The sequence below is a fragment of the Myotis daubentonii genome, chromosome 5 (genome assembly GCF_963259705.1).
Source record: "Myotis daubentonii chromosome 5, mMyoDau2.1, whole genome shotgun sequence".
NCBI classification, from domain to species: domain Eukaryota; kingdom Metazoa; phylum Chordata; class Mammalia; order Chiroptera; family Vespertilionidae; genus Myotis; species Myotis daubentonii.
The window spans coordinates 104,582,771-104,608,173 of record NC_081844.1 but is presented as its reverse complement, the minus strand read 5'-3'; the positions used below and the strand labels follow the sequence as shown (position 1 = coordinate 104,608,173).

The 25,403-nt window shown below is 46.7% G+C and overlaps 1 protein-coding gene across 5 annotated transcripts in view; it reads right to left on the bottom strand.

Annotated features, from left to right (window-relative positions):
- DOCK2 (dedicator of cytokinesis 2) overlaps window positions 1-25,403 on the bottom strand; it is a 367,699-nt gene that overhangs the window by 219,855 nt on the left and 122,441 nt on the right. For all 5 annotated transcript variants that reach the window (XM_059699147.1, XM_059699148.1, XM_059699152.1 and 2 more), the window contains one exon: window positions 7,721-7,872. In XM_059699147.1, coding sequence (XP_059555130.1) covers window positions 7,721-7,872 — 152 coding nt within the window. The remainder of the gene's footprint in view (window positions 1-7,720; window positions 7,873-25,403) is intronic.

The following is a 25,403-nucleotide window of genomic DNA, read 5'->3' as shown; positions in this document are numbered from 1 at the left end:
ATTCTCCTCACACTTTAGCCCAACAAGTTTGGTATCCATAGATGCTTCTACCTTGTAACAATGATTACTGTGATGTTTGCTAATCAAAATGAATTTTTATTCATCCTTGAACCCTATTTAAGGCCAAAGAGTCAAAACCTACTGAAGGGAAAAACAATACTGTCCCTTGGAAGTATGCTTCTCCCACAGCTGTGTGGACTGAACATCTGGTTTAGGCAGAGCCAACCCACAGCCCAGGTCACTCTGCCCACCCCTCACCTGTGCGGGAACCTGGGAGCCCGCTCCCTGGTCTATGTAGGCCACCATATTCTCACCGCGGCTGGGAAAGAAGCCATTGCCAGTCAGTAAGAATTGCCATGGCAACTGAAGCATCCTTCTACATCTCTGCTCTAGGTTGAGTGTTTAGTCTGTCTGAAAAGCCGCTGCCTCCCCGGAGCAGCTTCTCTTTGCTCGGGGCAGCAGAGCCAGGGCCACGGGAAGAAGAGGCGCACGGGCAGCTCCCCTGGGCTTGCCTTGTTTTCTGCAATTCCTTTGAGTCCCAGGCAGTGATGTGTCGGCACATGTTTACCAGTCGGCTCTCAGGGAAGAAAAACTAAAGGCCTGGATAGACAGTGTTGGCAATGCTGTGTGTGAGTCCTCACTGACGGTGGGTTTCAAGCTGCCAATGTGACGTCACTGAACACGGAGTTGGGAAGAGATGTGCGGCCGCAGAGCATTGCGTAGTATTCCCACCAAAGGAACCCACTAGATGCAAGAATCCAGGGTAGAGATTATTAGGAAGTGATGCGTTTTGAGTATCTATTTGTTGCCTCTGATTTTAATTAGTCTATTTACTTATAGATATTTATATAAATTTTTAATAATGGCAGTGATTTAATAAAATAACTCACAAGATTTTAAAAATGTAACGCTGGGTTCTCAGGAGCTGGTGTGAGTCAGACCCAGCACATGACCCCCAGCAGTGACTATCCTGAGCCCCGAAGTTCTGGGACCCTAAGGAGCCCCTGGGAAGGAGGCTGGCTCTTTTCCCCCCACCAGGGAACACTTAGGAAGTCCAGCTGCCCTGCAGGGACGCTTTGCTCTGTCTGCAGCGACGCTTTGCTCTGTCTGCAGCATCTTCCTTGGCAAGCCTCCTCCGAAGCAGCTGGCGCCGCAGGCTGGCGGGAAGGGGCTGCCTCAGTGGGAAGGGCACAGTACCTGTTTGCCATTCTCCCAGGAGGCCACTGGGCCCTTTACTGCTCTTAGAAGAGAGACAGGGGTGCCTCAGAGGAAGCCTGGAACAGTGGAAGGAGCAAGGAAGGAGGAAGGAAGGACAGCAAGGGAGGAAGGGAAGCCACCAGCACTGGGTGTGGATTGTGTGTCAGGGGCAGAGCTGCCTGTGTTCACAGGTGCTTGTGTTCCCCATAATCCTGAGCACCTTGGGAAGGAGCACCCCATTGCACAGAGAGATTGCATGACTTCCAAGGTCCCCAGCTAGGAAGAGGTGGAGCTCAGATGCAGGCCTTTTCTGCTCCCCACCATCACCCCAGCATACGACGCAGGGTTCAGGACAGCCCTGGTGTCTGCCGGATGAGCATATGAATGCAATGTGGCCTGACTCCAGGGCCTGTGCTCTCCCCTCCACCAGGGAACCGACACTGGGAAAGTGTCAATGCTCAGTGGTGGCGGGCGTGGCTGTGGGATGCCAGTGACTTTGAAGTTAGGTGGGTGACTCCCTCCCAGCTCTGCCCTTTACTAACTCTCTGACCTCGGTTAGGATCACCCAGCCTCTCTCTGAGACTCAGCTTCCTCACTCATAAAACGGGATAATAAAGCCTACCTTGCCATTGGTGGCCAGAAACAAAGTCCTTATGACTTATGAGGAAAGACTTTACAGGCTCGAAGGTGCTGGGGGAAAAAGTGTATCGGATGTCACTGTCCATGAACACATAAGGTCATTCCATTGGTCTAGCAAAGGCACATTTAATGCCATGGAAGCAGGGGATGAGCAAGGGAATAAAGAAAATGGCCCTGGATACAGCAAGAGAGTTTGATCTATTTCAACTGCAAGTTGGGGATTAATTAGCTGTTCTCTGCTTGGAATGCACCCCAGACAAAGAATTTCAGCAAGCCCTGTCTCCCTGCCTGTTATTAGAGATACGAGGGAGCAGATAGGATAGAATAAAACCTGCCGCTTTTGCACGGTGGTATTGATTCCTGGGAATTAAACGGTAATGCAAAGAGGAGGCATCAGCCTCCCTTCACGCCTGCATCAGGCAGGCTGCCGAGGATTATGAGAGCACGGAGCTCAGGGTGGCCATGGGGGCTGCACTTTAGAAGGCACCCAAGCAGAGAGCTGTGGAGTCTGCTCCTCCCACACGTGGGCAGGTCAGGGCAGCTCTGGACCAAGAACACCCTCCAGGCAGACTACTCCCTGTGCACGCCGCCCTGGGGACCTTAGCAGAGCTAAAGATGCTAATGCCCTGCTGCTGTCAATGCCTGGTCCCTTTTAAGAGAGGGGCATGCCTGGGGAGTGGGAGTGTTTGTGTGTTAAGAACCACATGCACCAAACATCAGACATGCATATTCAACATATTGACAAATCACCTCTAGCAGGTGGGGGAGGAAGAGGGATGGGAGCAGGAGATATGGATGAAAGGTGAGAAATACACAGACACCACACACACACACAAGAAATAAGGAAGGGCCTGTACATACCCATAAGGATAACATGTCATAAACTGAGTGTGGTTCATTTAACCCCCTGTACCCGACATCCAAGGAAGGCAAAAGGAGGAAAAGGCATATATATCCCCTTAGACTCAGAGCCGAAGACCCAAGGGCCTGCTATTGATCTGGGAAACTCATACTTATTCATTCCTTCAACAGATATTTTTGTGCAGCCACCGTTGGAGGCATGGGGAGGGGAGAGCAGAGCTGCACGGCAGATTGGTGGACCTCTCTCATCAGGGGCTCCTGGTTCCACAGGCAGGTAAGTGACAGAAGATGACACACAGATGCTACACAGAGCAGGCATAAGCTGTTCCTGGGACCACAAGAGAGGGGATGCATTCTGGCAGTGCCAACAGCACCCACACAGCCCACAGGTGAGGGAGTGCTGGGCAGGCGAGGGATTGAGAGAATGTTAACGGAGCAGGAGGATGGAGAGGAAAGGGGGATTGGTATGAGGCTAGGCTGGAAGCGTACGCTCTGAGAAGCCAGCTAGTGAGATTTGCTGAGCCTCTGCGCTCAAGGCCTGGCAGGGGACACACAGGGAAGTGTGACAAAGCAGCCAGTGCTGTAATATCAGTCTGAACACATGGTTATGACAACCCAGAGAAGGAAGTCCTGCCTGGAGTGGGGGTGGGAGAGTGAGAGGAAGAGGATGTGGAATGGAGAAGATTTCGGAAGGGAAACATTATTTGAGCTGAAGCTAAAAGGAGTTTAGCATCTTACTTGCCCAGAAAGAATGGGAGCTGGGGAGGACATTCCAAGCAAGAGAAAATGCAGAGGCGAAAGTTCTATGTGTCTAATGGCAAACCTATGACACGTGTGTCAGAGGTGACACACTAACTCATATTTTTGGTTGATTTTTCTTTGTTAAATGGCATTTAAATATATAAAATAAATATCAAAAATATGTCTTTGTTTTACTATGGTTGCTAATATCAAAAAATTTCTATATGTGACATGGCACCAGAGTTAAGTTAGGGTTTTTCAAAATGCTGACACGCCGAGCTCAAAAGGTTCACCATCACTAAGCTGATGAGTCCAAGTATGAGATTCCCCCATACCAGTCAGGACTGAAAGATGCCTTGGTAAGACCCACAAGTCTAGTCCATGGACTCCAAGGGTTTATTTTTTTAAAGCAGACGTTGTGCATTCTTTATGACATCCACGATGCAAATACTGGTACAACCACCTCCTCCTCTTCAGAATCTGGGGCCATCTTTCCCTGCTATGTGACTGGCAGGCAGGGTACAAACAAGGACTCTTTTCCTTCTGAGGGATGACACATAAAAACAAAAAGCCTGTTTTAAGAGGGAAAACCAACTCTCTCCTGGTCTGGTGCAAAATTAAATTTTATGAGTGACTCAGCAGATGGCCAGGCACAGAACGAAGCTGGTGGGAAACTGCCTTTCAAAGCAACGGAAGTTGACAACTAAACTTGGCGAAGGAGAGGAGAAAGGGGGTTACTAGAGGCAGAAGTCCAACCTTTCACCCTTCACCGGAGCCTGTCTCTTTCCTAAGCTGAGTGCAACTCATGCAGCTGAGTGAGGAAATTTAACACCATCATTAAAAAAAACCACCGACACCCAGGCTAAGGCTGGCATCTGCCCTGAGTCATATGCCACCCAGGGTTACGATGAATAAAGTAATAACAGGGAACCAGCTTCCACATGCCAGGCCTGCTGCGCTGGGTGGAACTCCTAGAACAATGACAACCTATTGAAGACAAGCATGCTTTCCCATCCCCCAAACACACAATGGCCCCCAAAAGGAAGCTTGGCATCCTGCACTACAATTGCGAACTTCCACACACGGTCTGTCCCTGGGCAATGGTCCCATCGGGCAGACACAGTCTATGCTTGGGGAGGGCAGATGGCTATTCTGTGATGCCCCAAAGAACCACTACACAATGGATGGCTATGCTGTTGTCAGCAGAGAGGATTCTAATAACCAGAAAAAACAATTCCAGGACATTCTCCCTGGGAGCCTTTTTTATTTTTCTTCCTAATTTCTGATTTTGAGAAGTTGGTGCCTGTAGAAACCAAACGGCACACCCAACGGTCTGGATTCTCAAAGTCAGATCTTTGCACAGGCCATGTCCCCGCTGCCGCATGAAAAGGAATGCAGGAGTACAAATGAATGGGCTTGAAGATTCTGCCATTTTACGGTTTATTAAATGCCATATTGCAAGATGCTAGGTTTTATAGACTGGAAAGGGCTCTTCAATTAGAAAGGTAAAGGCCTGAGGATGAGCCCAACTGTTCTTCTATTTCCAGGGAATACTGAAGATGGGGAAAAAATTAGGCCATATTGGAGCAGTGATTCTTCAAGTGTGGTTCCCGGACCAGCACCATCCATATCACCCGGGAACTTGTTAGAAAAATAAATGATCAGGCCCCATCCTTCCAACTTAACAACCAGAAACCTGTTTTAATAGCTCCTCCAAGGCACTCGGGCTCATGCTCAAGCTGCAGACGTGCACTGAGCTGTGGTCCTCACCCTGGCTGCCTGTTCCTATCACCTGGTAAAGTTGTCATTGAGGTGCCCCCACCCACCCCAGACCAATTAAATCAGAAGGACTGGGACTGCAGCCTCGGCTCGGCTGCTTCTGCAGAGCAGCGTGGGGGATGTAAATGTGCAGCCCGGGTTGAGAGCCACTCTGTACCACAGCAAGAGAGATTTAGATTAGATACTTGGGATTTCTGACTTTCCATTTCGTTCAAAGTGATCATGGCTACTGAATGAATTTCTGTCAGAGAAAAAGCTCTTGAGAAGTGGAGAGATTTCCATCTTAGAGATGGAGAGGTTAGTCAGAAGCTCCAAAAGTATCCAAATCTTGTACCAAACCCAGTGGTAATACCAGTATTTAAAAACTCATCCAGCAGCCAGGTGCTCCCCCTGGGGAAAGGGCTGGCAGTCCCCACAGTAGGAAGTCATTATGGAAGCCGTGCACTGAAGGCAGCAGAGAGAGAAATCATGCCTCTCACACACCTCCAGTCCAGATGCACAGCCCCCCCAGGGGAGCTCAGAGCCTCGCACTCACTTCTCTGCTTTGAAGGCCCACGGCCCAGAGTGTGTGAGACATCGCCTCTTCTTACCAGTGTCTGCTGTTACCCAATGTGCATAGTGATGAGACCTGTCAGGATGGAACTCCAGGGAGCCGCTCCCATGGGATGGGCGAAATCCCTGCATCACGGCTTAACGAACTGTGAGCTGGCGCCAGCCTCCCCTAATCGGGCAATTGGCAGCTAGCCCATTAAAAGTATGTTCCTCAAACTGGGGTCCTCTGGCACAGTCCACACGAAAAGGGATGTGAGCATTACTGATATATAAGGAACACTGTAAATTCTTTTCAACAGGAAGAGGAAACATTCTGTGGAATATTTCTGGAGAAATGTTAGGCCTACCTTCAGATCCCTACACTGTGAGAGTTATGACAAAATTCTCCCTTAAAAAGTTTTTTTTTTAAGATCAAATAGCAAAGACTAGGGCCAGTTCAACAACCGGCTCATGAGTGTATATATGAAAACACCACCATTATCATAACATCACGGAGTGAATCTTGAGTAGCCAAGTTTTTGGGTATTATACACTCTCTCCCCAAGGAAAAGGGTGAGTATAGAAAGAAAAGGAAGAGACAAAGATCAAGCTTTTGTATCCCCAATGCCTATCACTATGCAGACTTTGGAGTTGGACCAACTTGGGTTTGAATTTGACCATGCAATTTATTTGCTGTCTATAATTGAACATTAAGCTTATGAATTTCAGGTTTTTCATCTGTAAAATGAGGATAACAACCTTGGGCACTGGTTAAAGTGAGCAGAACGAAGGAATGGATTGCATTCAGCACAGTGCCTAGGAAATAGGAAATAAGATAGCATCTGTGATCAGTAATTATTCACCCTTGAACACCCAACTGAAGCTTCACTATCTTGGTGAAGGCTTTCTTGACAAAAATGTTTACACACACACACACACACACACACACACACACACACACACACACACAGTCTTTGTGGCTCCAGACTCCTAGTATGCATGTAGATTTTAGTTGTTAGGTTATATTGCAACTGTTTATTTATATGTCTATAAAGATTTTCTTAAGAAACCATGCCTTTGTATACCCAATACCTGGCACACACCTGGTACATCATATACTATACAATGAGTGAATGAATGAATGAATGAATGAATGCTTGAAGAAAGCAAGCAAGCTGCTGCATTTTCATAGTAATGAGATTAGAGGAAGCTTACTAGTAATTAGGAAAGCAAGAATGGAAAGAATGACACAGAAGAGAGAAATGCAAAGAAATTGATAGTAATGGTTGACTATGGGATATGAGCAGTGAAGGAGCATTGTTCTGCAGAGTTTTCTAATTATAGTCTATCACAGATAGAGTTCATCCAGAAAGTCCTTCTCTGAGGATTTTCTGGGAGTGGGGGTTGGGGAGGGAGGAGGAGGAAAGCTTACACTAACACTTAGAAAAGACTTAGTTGATTGTTTGGTTCTACCCTGTCCTCTGAAACCAGCCCATCCAGGGTAAACACCTCCTGGACATCACTCCTGAGCAATCTGCTCATCCAGAATGACTCTTAACCATTTTCTCCATTGCAGGGGCTAACTGGAGAAATAAGATTCAATCCAATCAGCAAAGAAAGCCGTAGGAGGTTTTTCTCTTGGCCATGTAGGCATGGGAAACTGCCCCTCCTGCCCCTGCAAACCAGGCTTTGGAAATGGACCAGTCATCTAAAAAGCCTGCAATATGTATTACCTACACCACAAGACTGTCTAATGAAAAACATGCCCACAGAATGCTACATGCTCAACCCCAATCCCTAGGCCATGTTTCACAGTCATGGGGGTTAGTCCCTGGAGAAGCAGACCTGCTGAGCAAGCCATTGGCCTACATCTTTAGACTTCAATTGCCATTCGTCAGCACAAACATTTTAGAGCCTCATCAGCTCGGCCCTAGTCTGCGTCCAGGATATCTCTGTCATCGTGAGCACTCACCGCATCCTGAGAGCTGAGCACCTCCAGAATACTGTTGAGTAGCTCCACGCAGAACTTCTTCTCCTGCAGCTGATGCTGGGACCCATCGTCCTTCTGCTCGAGCAGCTCTTTCAGCTCTCTGGTGATGACAGGCAGCAGGATGTCCCGGCATTCTGGAACAAAGGCAGTGTAGATGTGCTTGAGCATCCTCATTGCTTACTTTCCTTTCCTTGTTATTTTTAGAAAACTTTTCATTAAATAACTAATTCAAGAATATAGGCTCCTTGTGAAAATGTTAATGTTAAAGATTAGGTTAAGATTTCCATAGAAAGTCACTCATCATTCTGGTCCCTTCCCCAACCTGTTTGGACTGGCCATAAAAACAGAGCTATGGAATAATTAAGACCAGATTGTGTGCTTTTTCTTAAAAGTTCATTCTGTTGGGATTCTAGTTGTGATACCTCCATTTGATTCCATCACAAAGATATGAATCCCAGAGGATAGGCCAGCTTGGAGATTTTTAGATATTAACAAAGATCTCCTTGGGAAGTCACTAAACTTTAAATTCTAATTAAAATTGAGCAAAATTAGTAAATTCCCATGGAAAGGTCTAGTAGAGAGCTCTCCATCCTAGAAGTGTTTAAGCAGGAGTAGTTGTCTATGGAAAGGCATTCAATGTATCAGATGAGCCCAGCCTGTGGCTCAGTTGGTTGAGCATCATCCCATGCACCAGGAGGTTTCTGGTTTGCACATGCCCGGGTTGCAATAGGGGACATGCAGGAGGCAGTCGATCGATATTTCTCACTGATGTTTCTATCTCTCTCTCCCTCTCCTTTCCTCTCTCTGAAATCAATAAGAAAACATATTAAAAGATGTTCTTAAAGTATCAGATGAAGGGCTGAACTGAATGATTGTTAAAACCCATCAAATATTCTATTATTCCAGACAATATCAGTTCAGAGGAAGTATCAGGAAGGAGGACACCTTTGCTGGGGGAAAGGCAGTGGACATGTTTACACTGCTTACAAACCATTGTGGCTGTGGGCGCTGCCGTGGTTTACCAATATGAAAGTCCTCTACTTTACAGATCAAAAACCGCATCCCCAACAAGACAAAGACTCCTGGTGCTGAGAGTCAGTGAGATTTTAGCCAAGGAAGCCATTAATAATGGAGCCTGTTTTTCGGAAGTACTTTTGTCTTCTTGTGAACCATGATTTCTCAGAAATGTCTGGCTCCTCCGTTTGGAGATGAAATGATTTTTCTCCTTTGTAATTGGAGCTGTGAAATCCTATTAGTCTGTAAGGCTTCGGGAAACAGCATCTCTAAATTGCAGCTTGATTGTCAAGCAAACAAACACAAATGATTTAAAAGATAAATATTGCAGAGCCTCAGATCAATCTTTCTAGGCAGAGGCAATGAGTATGAAAGACCTGCAAACCCAGCCTGGGACCCAGTGCCTGACACAAGCTGAAGACCTGCCAGCCAGTGACAAGCCTAAATTGCAATTCAGACCAGGTACTGAGGAGCCTGCAGAGCTACTCAGCTCAGTGTTTTCATAGAAAAGAGTCTTCATGTGTCAAAGTGGCTGCAGAGAGGAAGCTGCAGTGTTTCTGGGCCCTGCTTTCTTTCCAGAAAGTTCTCTCCTGTGGTAGAAGGTGCTAGCGCCTGAATGCACAGCTCTCCTGAAATGTGACACATTTTTGCAATCATTTCACGGCCCAGGGACACTGCAAATAAGATGCTCCTTTTCCTCACCTCTTTCTCCCCAATATCAGCCCCACAGAAAGAATGAAATGGAGATCCTTTGTCCACTTTGGAAAACCACCTTGAGATGCATCTGGCTAAAAAGCACCAGTGGCCATGACCACGGCCACGGCCCTAGGAGGGAGACACTCCCGGGGACACCTCCCAACTTCCCATCTGTGCACAGCCCAGCTCCTGCTCCTCAGCTCCCTCTCAGGGGGAAGACATCCCTGTCACACTGTCAACCAGCAAATTTGATTCCTCCTTGCTCTCCCCAGCATCCACTCCACCATGAAGTCATATCCACCTCCATCTCCTGTGCCAAGTCTCCCACCCTGGCCTCCCCACTTTCAGTCTGAGGAGCAGAAATTTCCCCCAAACTGTAGCCTGACCACAAGGCGCCTCCTTGAAGTTTCTCAGGCATCTCCTATTGCCCTGAGGGTGAGTTTGGTAAGCTCTTTGTGACCAAGCCCTTCTACCTGTCCAGCCCCCTCTTCCCATGCTACCCAGCCCTGTCTGTCCTCCTGCTGGATCTTTGTACGTTATTTCTTTGCCCGTAATGCTCTTACCCACCCATCTTCTCCTCACTAACCGCTTCCTACCCTCTAGATCAGTGGTTCTCAACCTTCTGGCTCTTTAAATACAGTTCCTCATGCTGTGACCCAACCATAAAATTATTTTCGTTGCTACTTCATAACTGTAATGTTGCTATTGTTATGAATCGTAATGTAAATATCTGATATGCAGGATGGTCTTGGGCGACCCCTGTGAAACGGTTGTTCGACCGCCAAAGGGGTCGCGACCCACAGGTTGAGAACCGCTGCTCTAGATCTTCACAGAGATGCGAATCCCCTTGGGCCATATTCCTGACACTCACCTCTGATCTGGGTGACCCTGTTCTGCGCTCCTGTAGTGCCCAGACTTGACTTCTGCCTCACCATTTGTCACCCTCTGTGGTCATTGTCTATGTAACAGGACAAGTGAGACTCTTACCATCCCATAAATAAAACTGTGGCCTGAAGCTGAAAACAAAAGGTGTAATTGCCTCACATTCTAAATTCATATTGTCTCTGGAAGCTGGGGTACACCATCATCCCTTGAGGATTTTGAGAGGTATGGGTTCAGTATGAGCCCAGAACTGAGGGAGGGTCCGCAAAGGCCTGTGCATGGAATCAAAGTCCACATGCAGAAGCCACCTCCCTGAAGCTGAGAACCAAAAAAACCACCCATAAAATCCCTGAGGATGAGACTAGCACCCCAGGCACATCCTGGTCCCACCAGCACAATGAGGTGACCGGGAGCATTCTGGAGCCCCTCTCCTACAATTGGAGCAAGTTTAAAGACAGTCACATCTTCAGTGTGGTCACCCCCTTTCTAAGCCTGCCCATGGCTGCCTGCACTTGAAATTTCAGTCCGCTCACAGCCAGCCCTTCCTTCCTCGCCGGCACCGGTTAATCCCCAGGTTAATCCACTTTTCACTCCTGCTCGATTTTCACAGGCTCTAAGGTGAAACTCATTCTGCTCTGGCTGAGTTCCTATTGACTGCAAGGAGAATTCAGCTCAGCTCAACCCTCTTGGGGGAAGGTGAGGAACTTGTGGCTGTCAAGGATCACCCTGCCCTCGCCCCAGGCCTTTTGGCAAACAAGTAATTGAAACTCCAAATTCTCCCGGGCAAGATCTGAGCAGCATAAACGCAGCTCTGCTCGGCTGCTTTTCTTCCACGGGCTTGGGGAGCATCTGCACGTGTCAGAGGCCACTTGGTCCCATCAGCCAGTCTCGCAGGGACCTCCACAGACACCTCTCCAGTCTGATGGATGGCAATTTCTTCTCACAACTGAAAGGCGCGCCGCCGGCCTCTCCCTCTCCGGGCGGTGCGGGAGGAGGAGTCTGGCCGCTGGGCTCTGAAATCCCTCCATGCCCGAAATAGGGCCTGGCCTCCCCGGAGCGGGTCTGAGTGTCCAGACTGGCTGCGTGGCCAGCGGTGGGCTCAGGGGTGGGGCCGGGCGGCGGCCGACCACGGGGGAGGTCGTGGGAGCAGAAGGCCTCACCGCCTGGCTCTTTCCTCCCTTCCCCCGTGGTCGGCTCCCCGCTTGCCCGCGCTGGGGCCAGGGGTCCATGCGGCCCTCCGGGCCCAGTCAGGGGAGCCTGCGTGGGCCAGCCGCCGGGCCCCGTGGGGCATCGGCTCCCCGGCCCGCAGCGGGAGCCCGGCGCAGGCTGCCACCCGCCCGCTGCCCCCCCCCCCCGCCCCCCCCCCTCCGACCTGGCGTCCGCACGGGCCGCATGGATCCCCGGCCCCGGTGCAGCAGCGGCGGCAGCGGAGTGGGGCGCGTGCCCTAGCCCAGGGAGGCCGCCATGCTGCGGTGCACCGGCCACGGGCCGGGCCTGCTCGGAGCGGATGCTGCTCTTCAGGAGCTGGGCCGCTCCACTGGCCACACCCCGTTTGCTGGGCCTGTGCTGCCCAGACGCCCACTGCAGGAGTCCCGGTCTGCCCGCAGGCTGGCTGCAGGTGCTGTGCGGGAGGGCCATCCTGCCTTGCGGCGTGTTTGAGCGGCAGCAGCGGGAGCCGGGCGAGGACTGCGCCCTCCATCTTGCCTTGGGTCCTCCATTTTGGGACAGAGCCATGTGCTTCTTCGCCGGGGAAGCCGCTGCTAGCCACACCCAGGATTTCTCTGGACTAACCAATAATAATCAAGGCAAGTGCAGGCCATCAGTATGACCACATCCTGTATGGACTCGCGCCTGGCCAGTCGGCGGGGCCCACAGTTCCCTCTCCTGCCCTCACTCCACCCCCCTTTAAAACCCCCTGTCCCATCAGGCCTCTCTCTCTCGGCCACTGGACTTTCCGCTGTGTCGGTGGGTCTGGTGAACGGGGCGCGCAAGCCGGCTTGCATAATAAAGGACTCTTTGCTTTTGCATCGGACTGACTGGCTCCCTGGGGGTCTTGGGAACCTTGAAATCTGGGCACAACAACAACCTCCCTCCTCCAGCTGTGGGACAGGGAGAAAAGCCATTCCACCCACCAGGAAATCAATAACTATCCACGAACTCCATATTCCAGATCAGGTTACAAGCCTCTTACAACTCTACTAGCGTTTCCCCTAACGCACTCTTCACTATTCACTTCCCCACCTCCGGAAAGCATGCCTAATTATAAGGTCCAGAACCATCCCTCACTCTCCTCCTGATGAACCCCAAGGGCCAAAACACATCTCCCCAGATAAACCAACACAACCTACTTAGGAGAGCTCCGAACTCGGCAGCTGTAAAAATCCTGGTCAGATATCCATGGGATTCAGATATCCATGGAGGTGAAATCCCAAGAGAGAAATGGACTTCCAGAACTTAATTGTAAATACTCACTTAAAGTCTAACCCAAGCTATTGCTTTTACCATACATCCATTATCCTTAGCATAAAGCATGCCACTGTACTAAACCTATAAGCTAACGCCCTACTAATAAGTTGGTACCTGCCATTCAGACACACAGTGACAGCAGGAACATTAAATCGATGTGTAAGTGCTGGAATCTTTAAGAAAATGTATGTTTATGTCTAAAAATGTCTGATTATAAATATAAGTTAAAATTTACTGATTATAAATATAATGTGTAAGCTCTGATAGTCTACATGCAACATATTTATAGTAATGAATAGCTTCTACAGCAGGCACTGTTCTTGGGGATATTATATGCTATTGGGGTATCAGAAATAATTTTAAGAAGGTATTCATTGTCTTGGATTAGAGTCTCCAGAAGCAAGCTCTAAGATGAAGCCTGGGTGAAGGTGACTTACTTATTAGGAGGTGTTTCAGAAACCTCTGGAAGGGTCATGAGGGAAGGAGGCTGGGCAGCGTCCAAAGGCAGGCAAGTCTCACACTGGGAGCTCCGCAGACAGTGTGGGCCACAGGGGCAGAGCGGCAGGAGTGGTGAAACCTTGGGGATGGACAGCCCCAGGCACTGTGGGTGCTCTGGGTGCCCAGGCGAAGCAGGCCCCCATGGCCGGAGGGCAGCCCTGCAAGGCTGGAGCTGGCTACTGAGGGAGGAAGTCTTCCTGGAGCTATGCACAGAAATGATCATGGATCCCAGGAGAACTGGGAAGATCCCTGAGAGCTGATGCTACAGCAACAAATACTGTCAGCTGCCCACAAAATAGTGACTGGGGCAGCGGGAGACGCAGGGGCTGGAGTGAGCAGGGAAGACTGCCTCCCTGAGATGGAGACACTTGAGCTGAGACCAGGGGTGAGAAGGGAACTACCTATAAGGATCTCAGGGACAAGCATCCCAAGCAGAAGAAATGGCATGCAAAGGCCCTGGGGTGGAAATCTGCTTAGATTGTTGGAGGGATAGCATATGGAGGTGAGTGTGATTGGAATTATAGAAAATGGGGGGGGGGATAATATGAAACAATAAACTTGGAGAGCCTGACTGGGTCCAGGTCTCATTAGACCCCCTGTCCCATGGCACGGAGTCTGATTACTAGGTGGACATAACTATGTTTTGTTTTTGTATTTTTAATGAAGAGAGGAGGGAGGGTCTAGAAAGAGAGGCATGAGAACACTGAGGAAGCTTTTTGTAGAGGGAAAGAAGAGGTATACTATTGATTGAGCCCTCACTCTCTACCAGGCATTATCTCTATGGAGAAGTATATCATTATACCCATTTTATGGATTAGAAAACTGAAGCTCGAAGACATTCAGTAACTTACTTAAGATCACACACCTAGAAAGTGGCAGAGCTGGGGTTTAAACCCAGGAAATATGATTCCAGAGTTTGTGTTCACATCTACTAAGCTCTCCTGCCTCCTACTGTAACAGTGAAGGGGAGAGAAGATAAAAGTTTGATGAGTTAGTGGCAGGAGAGAGATGCAGAAGTGGACATAATTGGGGTACAGTATTGAGGCAGTGTCAACACAGCTTGCTGATGGATGAAATGTGCTGTACAGATGTGTATGCATATGCATTTTGAGCATGCGACTGAGAGAATCATAGATTGATTTTAGGGCTTATCAAATTAGGATCTAATCATGGCGATCATTCCACCGCCTCAACTAGCAAGTAATGAAAGGCTTCCGTTGACATTTCTCTGATGATGTGGAGTGGCTACAGACATGGCCTGTCTATCATCACACCTCCAGAGGCTGTTAGGGCAGAATAATTGACAGCTACCTGCACTTGCAGCTCCCCCGCACAACTTCTGAGATCATGTACCCTGTTATTGCTGACCATGCTGCCATGGCCTCCTCCCTGCCAGGGCACTCATTCAACCACCAACCAGCTCTATAGAAAGAGCTTTTAGGCCCTAGCTGGTTTGGCTCAGTGGTAAGATGTCGGCCCTGGGTTCGAGAAGGGTCCCAGGTTCGATTCGGGTCAAGGGCACATACTTCAGGATTATCCTTGGTCGGGGTGCATACAGGAGGCAACCAATCTACGTGTCTCTCACACATCAATGTTTCTCTCTCCCTCTCTTCTCTCCCCCTCCTTTCCACTCTCTCTAAACATCAATGGAAAAATATCCTTGGGTGAGGATTAACAACAAAAAAGGAAGTTCTTTTAGGAAAACAAAGGTGCCGATATGGCCAATTGAATCATGACCCCAAATTTGACTTGTGCCCTAATGCTTAGGATGATTGCCTTTGCGATGCCATGCCAGATGAGTGTAGCTCAGCCTGCTAGCACACTGCCTCCCCCACCTCTTCACCCTGGCTCACAGAAGGACACGCAGAGGAGATGGCTTGGGGCTGAGCCAAGTAGCTTCTATACTGAACAAATCTGGGAAGGCTTGAAAAGAGGGTTCCCATCAAAGCAACGTGCTCCATTTCACATTCACGCAATAGGATAAATGAGTCATGGTAGCTTTTTGACTGCAAGGAGTTGTGTCTTTTATCCCTTGACCCCATTTGGTTCCAATTCAGTGACATCTGGCATTCGAATCAATTTATAAGCACTTAGGACACCTGTTATAACAGGCTTACATCCTCACCCCTCCAGGCTTATCACTGCAGACCCACTGCCTCTCTCTGCATCACGCTACACAGGATTCCTTAATCCCTTCACCCCAGCCCCTGTTCCCTCTCGAGACTTATGCGGTTGCCTGGCTCCATGAATTTCAATCTTTACTCTAGCAGTGGTTCTTGAAACACTGCCTAAAAAGTAAGTCACCTTCTCCCAGGCCTCATCTTAGAGCTTGCTTCTGAGAACCCAACCCAAGACAATGAATATCTTCTTAAATTATTCCCACCTCAAGCCTTTCTAAGCTAGTCCATGGTCACATACATACCTGAGTTTTCTCATCAGTAGGAGTCATGATAACAGATATATTTTCATAAAGGACAGAAGCCATTTCCTGGAAAGCCATCGGAAGTGAGCAGAGTGGGAGAGTGGAATATTGAGTTTGAGAGACATGCAATGTGTTGAGCTCCTGCTGGGTTGCAGGCACCATGTTGGGAATGCATTTGGTCCTATCCAAACGTGTATGTTGCGCTGTCCCCATTTTACAGGTTTTTCTAACCTGTAAAGTGGGGACAAGAGCTTGCCAAGGGTCAGCATGATCTCTTAATTAGTGGGGCCACAACAGAGGCTAGATTCTGACACAGACCTGCCCGACTCCAGGGCCAACATGAATCCAACCTCATTCACAGGCTCCTGGGTGCAGACAATGACTCCCAACCCAGGATTCGGCAGGCTTGAGGCAGCCACCCTTGAATTTGCTGGGTCCCATAAGCTCTTTAAACAGAAAATTAAAGACTCTGGGTGGTTGGTTTGATTAATGTCTAGCTCAATTAAAAGAGAGCAAGTTACAGTCCCAGGAAAATAAAAAACAAACAGAAACCCCAGTCGTAGAATTCAACAACAGTGAGCATTCATCAACTCTGTGATTTAGTCTTTAGTCCAGCCACTCATTTCTTTCATATCTTTTAATCCAACCAACCATCTATTCAGCTACTTATGTCACTGCAACTGACTAGCCAACAGCGATCATGACCCTCCAACCTTTCACCATCTTTCCCTCAGAAGACAGTGAGAGCCTGGGGTGAAGTATCTAATCTCAATCAAGTCACGTCTGCCACAGTTCCGGGCACAATGCCTGTCACGCAGTGGGATCCTAACAAGCATTAGATGAATAAATGTCTGCTAATTTCAGAGAGCGAGCCCTCTCTGCTTACACTTAAGGCAACTCTCAGAATTAGAACTCTATTTAGTGTTGAGTTATTTCAAAATTTACTCTTCTGTGCTGTCCTTGAAGAAACAAGACCTTGGTGTTTCTTCACCTTCACCCCTGCCCTGAGCACCCATTCTGGCAATATCTTCTCGTTCTTGGCTTCCCCACTAGGGAGGCAGGTATGGGGAAATGGGTACAACTCTGGATTGAGAGTTTACAGACCTAGGCTTGCACACAGCCTTACTACTGCCAGGCTGTGTGACCTCAGACAGGTCATTTTACCTCCCTTCCTCCAAAAAACAGGGATTGAAATGGCTTTTTCATGAGAAAGCATTACACACATTCAGTTGCAGTTACTGTGTGTAACATGGCATGGGATCTGTGGTCTTCCTCAGAAGTTCCTGGGTGCAAAACCGAGCATGCTTCAAGGTCCGTTAGCTGTAGCTGACGCACACACTCGACAAAACACCTGGTCCAGGCTGGAATGAAATGGACTGGGAGCTATTATCTGTATCATTCACACAAAGTGCGCTTTGTCTGAAACACCAGACTCGGAGAATTGAGTTTCAAGAGGCGGGTATAAATTGAAATAATTGGGAAAAATGCCTGGGATCTTCGTGTTCCCTTTGTGTGTGGATAGACAAGAAGAGCTCAGGCAAGCGTTCTCAGAGCATCTTTTTACATTTCTGCTTACAGCTTAGAATAACAATGCCACTTACCAGCAATCCTCAAGCCACACTCAAACAATCCTATATCATATCACTGTAATCGCAAAACTTACAAATATAGAAAAGAACAACAAAACAACAACAACAACAACAAAAAACACAAAAAAACCACAGCAGTGTTTTGGATCAATATGAGCAGCCGGTATTCCATTTCTGGGGAAAGCGCACATTAAAGGCCTCTTGTTTACATTTTAAGGCTAACAGAGGGGCTCTTCATTTCAGAGAATTAAATGAGAAAATTCCCCTGGATTCAAGCATTAGCAAAATGGAATGGTTGCGTGATTGTTTCCAATCATCTTTCCCTCACCTTCCCCATAACAGTGCCAAAGGCGAGGAGGCTGGGGTCCTGTGGGTGGATAGCCCCACACATGTAAAATCCAGTGCTGTTTATTACAAAGGGAAAACAGAGAACCAGCTGAAGAATTGGAAACGCACTTCAAAGACGCAGGAGGAAAATCATTGTCATCCCTCCCCCGCTTTAAATCAAAATGGAAATGGGGGGAATGTCTCCTTCTGGCCTGGTTTTCTTTTCTAACAGGACTCAGCTGAGAAGGTGGAGGTTGGAGGCAGCTGAGGGGGCGGGGGCTTCTCTTGCTTCATTTCTCCATCCGTGCCAACGAGCCAACAGAGCCCTCCCCTGAAGGCCCACAGCAAAAGCGATTTCAGAAATGACTCACACACTCAGGCCCACTATTTAAATGGAAGGATCAAAGAGATTCTAAAGCGAATGAAGAGGAAACTGGTTTAGTATGAGAAGGGAGGAGATAAAGAGAATAAATATCAGTCAATGACCAGTAATGAGCTTTCTTACAAAGAGAGGACAATACATGGCCCTTGCCCGTGGGCAGTCCAAGTGTAATAAAGAACCGGTCAACTGGCAGGACAGTAGAGAAGCACACATAAAATGAAACACGCTGGGTGTGCAAATACGTTCAGTCCCTGCCGATAAATCTCAAATTGTACTTTTATAAAACGGACATTAATATTATATTTGGGGCATGACATGTTGGTCTATTTATTATTGGTTTATGTATTTCTTCATCTACTCTCTTAGTCCATAAAGAAGAGAGGAGAAAGGCATGACATGCCAGTATAAACATTAACGTAAGGTTCCAACCGCCCACGTGGCTCCTCACTAGCAGGACATCAGTGAGATAAAGGGAATCACCCACCTTCTTGAGTTTCCTGAGCATTGAGGCCAAAAAGAACAAATTCCTTTCGAGAAGCATAGCTTTCCGTGGCATGGAACCCTCAAATAAATTTTTCCTATTGCATTCTCATGTTTATGTCCTACATCAAGTTTAGTAGTGATTAGCTGCTTCTGACATCAAATGGTAGGATTTTAGCTCTGAAAAGACCATGAGCAAAGCTAATGGTTTTGACTCATTTGACTGTGTTATGTGGTCGTGCACAACAGGAAAACAATAAATGGAGGTAGCTCATGACTGTGTGCTTGCCCTTACACGCCTTTGTTTATTTTTTAAGTGAATAAAGTGCCTAGCATCATATATGGCGCAGGGGTGTAGAGTGAAGCAGATTAGTAAGAAACTAGGATAATTCCCTGGCAAACGGAATGAAGAAACTGAGCGAATAGTTGAACAATGGCCGGGATAGCTGAACAATTAACACCAGCTGATAAAGCACAAGACCCTATCCTCCCTGAGTGAAGATGCCTAAGATGGTTCAAATCACCATAGTTAGGGAGTTAGGTAACAAAAACCAGTGAGATCCAGACTAACCCACGATGAAGGTGAAACTAACCAGAGAATGACCCCATTTTAATACCCAGCACACTAAACAACATGCCCGGAAATCTAATGAATATTCTGTTCAGATGCTTCCTTGGGACCTCCTCTAAAATTTCCACGTATCGAAAATAGATAAAACTCTCAGGACAAAGAATAACAGAGTGCCCTCTCCTTTGAGCATGCCTATCCCCCTTTCCTCAGGTGTATCCTTTCCTCAGGTGTATCCTTTGCTTCTTCTATCCCAGTGGTCGGCAAACTGTGGCTCGTGAGCCACATGCGGCTCTTTGGCCCCTTGAGTGTGGCCATGAAGTTTCAATTGCACTGTACGTACACGCCAGCACGTGGTATTTTGTGGAAAAGCAACACTCCAGGGGCCCTTCCTTTGCCTCACTTTCACTTGGACTTGTATCTTGAAACTTTTCCTGCACTAGTCAAGAACTGACTCATGAAAGTTCCCAGACCTGTGCCAGGGCATAGCCAGCCCCTGACACAGACATGGACTGGTAACAATAGGACCAGGAGATAGGTGGCAAAGGTCAAGAGAAGAGACCAGATTCAAGGCATATATAAGAAAGATTCAAAGGCCTTAGTACTTAATTGAAAGTGAAAAATGAGGCACAAGAAGAGTTGAGGGCCAGCTCCAAATGACTGGCAGAAAAATAATGGAAGAGGAGAGGGTTTTCATGGATGCAATGAATACTATTTTGGAAATGTTGAGTTTGACATTCAGATGCAGATGTCAAAGGGACGGCTGGCTAAATGTGTCTGAAAATGATCTAGTACAAAAGGTTAAGCATGAATTCAACTCTATGAAAGACACATTAACCATGGATGCCCCCCACAAAGAATCTATAATGGGCAATTACAGTGCATTTAGCAGAGAGTGAGTGGCTTATTACAGTTCATTTGGTGATATCATGAAGACCATGATGAACTGAAAAGAAGAAAAAGGAAAAGGAAGGGAAGAAGACAAAGAGGAGAAGGAGAAAATAAGGGTGGAGAAGGAAAACCAGCAAGTCCTAGGATCTGAACGGGATGGATGGGGAAAATATAAATACTGGGAATCTGGGACAAGACAGCTAAAAGGGGCTTGGAATGGAGGGACTTTCACTTGAAGTTTTTAGATCCTCATAAGGACAAGGTTTGGATAGAGCCCAAAGATGGTTGAGCAGCCAAAACTGCCCAGGTGATCTAACCAATGAGTGTGTCACATTGCCACTTTACCAAGCAGTGATGGTTGAAGGGGAGTTGGGGCAGGGCTTCCTGGGAACAGCAGTGGAGGACGATGAGCACCCACAATGCACCTGATGTTCAAAGCTGGGATGGAACGGTAGCTACAGCCTGCCTTTTCCCTCACGAATTCTCCTGCAAGAGCATCATGCACAGCCTACCAGCCCCAGACAAGGAGAGAAGGAATGGAAAGAAATGTCAGCATTTAGGAGGCTCCACTCTCATTCGTCTAATGCACTTAATAAGGCACCAGGCCACAGGGCAAGTTTTAGAGTCAGTGATGGGGCGTGGATGTTAAGAGCAGGAACCTTACTGTCCTTATAACCTTGGGCAAGTCTCTTTACCTTAAAGTGGAGATAGTAAGAGCACCTCCCTTCACAAGGTTGTAAGAATGAAACAAGATCATATATGTAAAACACCTGGCCCATGATAAGCACTATAAAGGTAAAAACTATTGTTATTTACTTTTTAAAATATCCATCTGTAACTTTCTAGGCAATGGAAATATGCTATATTTTGATGTGGGTGGTAGTTGCATGGGTATATACACATGCAAAAAATTCCCTGATCTGTGCACTTAAGATGTGTATATTTTACTATATGTAAATTCTACCAAAATTAAAAATACATACTGGTATCAGGTAGGTATTATTCTTTTCCCTGTTGATCATAGTGAACACAGTGAGGCTTGACGAAATCAAGCAAATTGCATAAGATATTGCACTGGGTCTCATGCTCAGGTGTTTAGATTCCAGAGCCAGTTCCTATGTCATCTGAGCCTTGGTCCTCAATAGGACTCAAGGCAGCAGTAACCCAAAGACGCTGTCCCCAACTCTACATGGAGAATCTCTTGCATAAAGAGAGAGCAGCTCTTCTCTCCTCTCCAGTCTTTCTCCCACCTCCCACTCTCTTCTCATCTCAGCTCAGTTCCTTTGTCTCATTGACTATTGAAACCAAAATCCCTGCCAAGCAACAACCTTGCTCCTGACAAACTGCACACATCCCATCAGGGAAACACCCAGCAGAGGACCGCTGGTGATTAAGGACTGAAGGGCACACCCCCCCCCCACCCAGCTCTCCAAACTCCCCAGGTCCAGAGATGCCCTACTACACAGTGGCGTGCACCCACTGTAAGTATGCATGCAGCTCCTTCCTACCAAAACAAAGAGCAGCAGCCAGAGAAGAGTGAGTGATCATAATTTGAGAGGTGCTGTCGAAATTAATTTGGCATGCCTCCCCCATTAGCAGTGTGTCTGAATTGACTTGAATATGCAAGCTATCCTGTTAATCTTCAATGTTAAAAAAAATGTATCATCATTAACCTTCCTCGCCCTGAATGCAGTCTTTTTATTAGCCGTCATAGAAATGGCATTATTTCTTGGCATCTCAGCATTCTACCTTTTTGTATGCAGTTCTGCCAGTCACTTTGCAACATCTCTCCTGATTCAGAAGCTCATTTTTCAAACGGCTGATTCTAACTGCCCATAAGTGACCAGAAGTTGACTCCGCCTTCCTTCTCTTTCTTCATATTCCTCTAAATGAGAATAAATTTCCCATTGAAGGAGCACTGTAGAAAACACACACATAATGGCCTACAGCACGAGGAGGCGTGAATGAGTTCTGTGTGACACTGAGGGCAGGCAGGCTCTTGCTGGACCAGCGGCAACTGGTCTTCGGGGCTCCTGGATCCCTGGGAAGCTAAGTGACAGGTAAGCAGGAACTTGCTTCAGGGAGCAGGAAAACAAACCGTATTCAAAGGTTAGCTATTAAAGATAATGGAAAAATCACCAAAACAGTGTACTTTATTGTATCTTTCCTTCCATGTATTCACCTGATATAGGTAAATTATAGGAAAAAGAAAGAAAGTGACCTAGCTATACCCCTATTTGATGAATAAGTTTAATATTCATATTCCATTCATTTTAATCTTTAAATGTGATAATAGTGGGAAAATGTTGGGTGAATTGCATTTTGCCACCTTTTTCTTCATTCATGCCCTCTCAATGAATAGCAAGATAATCAGAAATTAAAGTACTTCTTAGCATGGGAACACAAGACAAGAATGAGGTCTAGACTAGAGCATTAGTCCCTGAAAAATAACACTAGTTTCTGTTCTCAATAAATGCAACAACGGCATACAGTTTATCATGGAAAATATTCACAAAAGTCCCTACATACAAAACTAAATTGGCAACCAAACCATCTGTTTAGGTTGTAGGAAAGTTACCGATAATGAGATTGTCAATATTTCTGAGTTCATCTCTGATATATAGTTTTTATGTTTTCCTCTTAAATCTAATAATTGTTTTTCTGGCTGCTACATAAACAAAGGCATGACATGAATAAGAAAGAGTCTGGAATTCAGCTACATCTATCCTCAAAGGGCTCAGAGCATTCACAAGGGCAGAATCCAATCTTTTCTAAGCTTTAGTTAACCATTATTGTTGCTAATGTGAAACTCACCATGGATTCCTCATCATTTGCAGCCTGCACTGTTATTTACTTGATATTTTTCCTAAAGTAGATTCATTCTAATCTGTTTACATTTATTTTAAATGAAATATATGCTTCTCAACATGGAAAACCTGTATCCTTGCCATCGATGGCAGGGTAAGTGTACCAATACCATGCAAACAAAACACTTTGGTTAAATTGTCAGAGGCGCTTAGTCCTGAGGTCTGCTCTCTCTTTGTTATCAAAGGACATTAGTAGAGAAGGATTCAAGGCAAAATAGGAAAGTCCTGCCATCCCTGCCATAGAAAGGCTGAAAGGGAGTTGGAAGAAAATGAATGATCTGCTTCTGTGATGCAGTACTTTACCTGTGTGAGCCTAAAATGACCCTGCGTGCCAAGGAGAATAATCTGGCATATGGTAGTACATGCCCAACATTGAGAAACACAAGTTAAAAGAAAAAAATAGAAACTAGGATTCCTGGCTTCTCATCTCTGTGGCCAACTCGTGGCGCGACCTTGGGCAGGTCATGCCCACTCTTTGGATTGGTGTCCTTGGCTGTAACAGAGGAGGTTGGACTAGGCAATCTCTCCAAGGATTCACTCAACTCCATGTGTCTGGGTTTTGTGAAACCTTTAAACACATTCTAGAACATCTCATCATCATCTAAAGTATGTGGTTGTTAATTGCATTTACCCTTTTATGTGAAAGTCTTACAGGAGCAAATAGGAAAGATTTGAAAAGATCAGCTACTCTGGGGCAAAGGAGCCTTTTGAAGCTGTTGTGTTGGGGAGAAAAAATCAATAAAATCGACTGCACTCCGGGCACAGCAGCAGCTGACTGTCCAGGATCCATGCCCGTGCATCCCTTGGCTGAGAGCCAGGGGCAAAGCACCGACTTGAAGCGGCCCTCACAGACCACCTGGCCAATGGCCTGGGTCAAGTGTAGTTTATGCAGGTGAGTGACAGAGCGTGCTGACTCAAACTACCAGTGTGATTTCCCCCTTCCCATGAGAAGAACAGACTGAGGGGGGAAACACACACACCACCCAGACCAGTAGTTCAAAACAGGTCAAGTTTGCTCATTTGTAAGATCTGGTGCAGTTAAATAAATTTCTCCATTGTATAAGAATGACAGAAAACTATAAAGTTTCTATGAAAATTATACAAAGTAAATATTATTGTAATTATAGTAATGCATATGTATATCCTCTTAAACAGGGTTTTTGTTTTTTTTTTCTCCCTATCTTAATATGCTGAGTCAATTCAGGCAACTTTTTATTTTTAATGCTCTACATTGGCTCTGACTCTGAACTGATAATAATGAAAATGAACATAATAATTATGAATAAATAATTTATGAAAATAATAATTATACTTATATTCATTTTAAGCTACCACTTATGAAGCAATTTTTACCATCCAGGGACCATGCTAAGCATGATTTCATTTCACATTCTCATCAAACCTATTATTATCCTCATTTTACAGATAAAGAAAGAAGCAATGATGTGACGTGACTTTTCCAAGGTCACTGATGGGTATAACTCAGAGACTGTGAAACAAGATGAATAGACCCCGTGGTGTGTCTCCAGAGGCAACAAGCCTTTGGTAAAAAGGTCATCCAAGAAACCTTCTTTATACATTTGAAGCCAAAGTCAAGATCATGGGGAAAAAAGAAAATCAAAGGTTACCAAAATCTAGGTTAATAAATTGAGAGAGAAAAAATGAATATTCACATTTCTGAAGCTCTCTTGTGCTTTTTGTGTTTTTAAAAATAGCATTTTAGATGTTATGAACAAGAAGAAAGATCTGAAAATCATACAACCTTCTCCTCTCAAGTCTAAGGCACTTTGCTTATACTTCTACTATAGAATATTCATCCTGCATTTGAACAAAGAGCACCTCATTTTGCAAATGAAGGCAAGCTCCTTGAGGACTTTATCATATTTTGCCAACTTTTTATTTCCTGAATGGCTACTCAATGCTTTGTTTACAGCAGGGGGTCAATAGACATTTATGGAATTGGAAAACCTGTTCTAAATATTGTCTCTCTTCATTACAAGGGTGGCCCCACCCATCCTATATGGAAGTTGAGACGTCCCGGAGGCAGTGAAAGATACAGGTCTTACAGTGAAAGCAAAGACATACCAGAGGTTAGTTTGGGCTGTGAGCACTGAGATGGCACTGAGCCGCCAGAGTGGATGCACATGCCCAGGCAAGAGCAGGCAGAGCCAAGCTGGGATGCAGCTGTGGACCGAAGCCCAGTGGCTGCTGAGTGAACTGAATAGGCTCCAAGGCAGACTCCGCCCATCTCTGTGGCCCTCACTTCTGACCTCAGGCACAGAGAGATGGCAGGAGAGCTGCAGCCACCAGCAGCGCATTCTGAGGGTGCCCACTTCCCAGGACTACCCAGGAAAGGGGCACAGGGGAGGGCTTCCCAGTGTGCTCCCCTACATTGGCAAGAAAGGAAAAAAGAAGTAAGGGGTCAGATCTAAAGCTTAGAGAGCTAAACGCTGCCAGAAAGCCCAACAGGTGTGGCTCAGTGGTTGAGCTGTACCTATGACCCAGGAGGTCACGGTTTGATTCCCAGTCAGGGCACATGCCCGGGTTTCCGTCTCTACCCGCAGTAGGGGGCGTGCAGGAGGC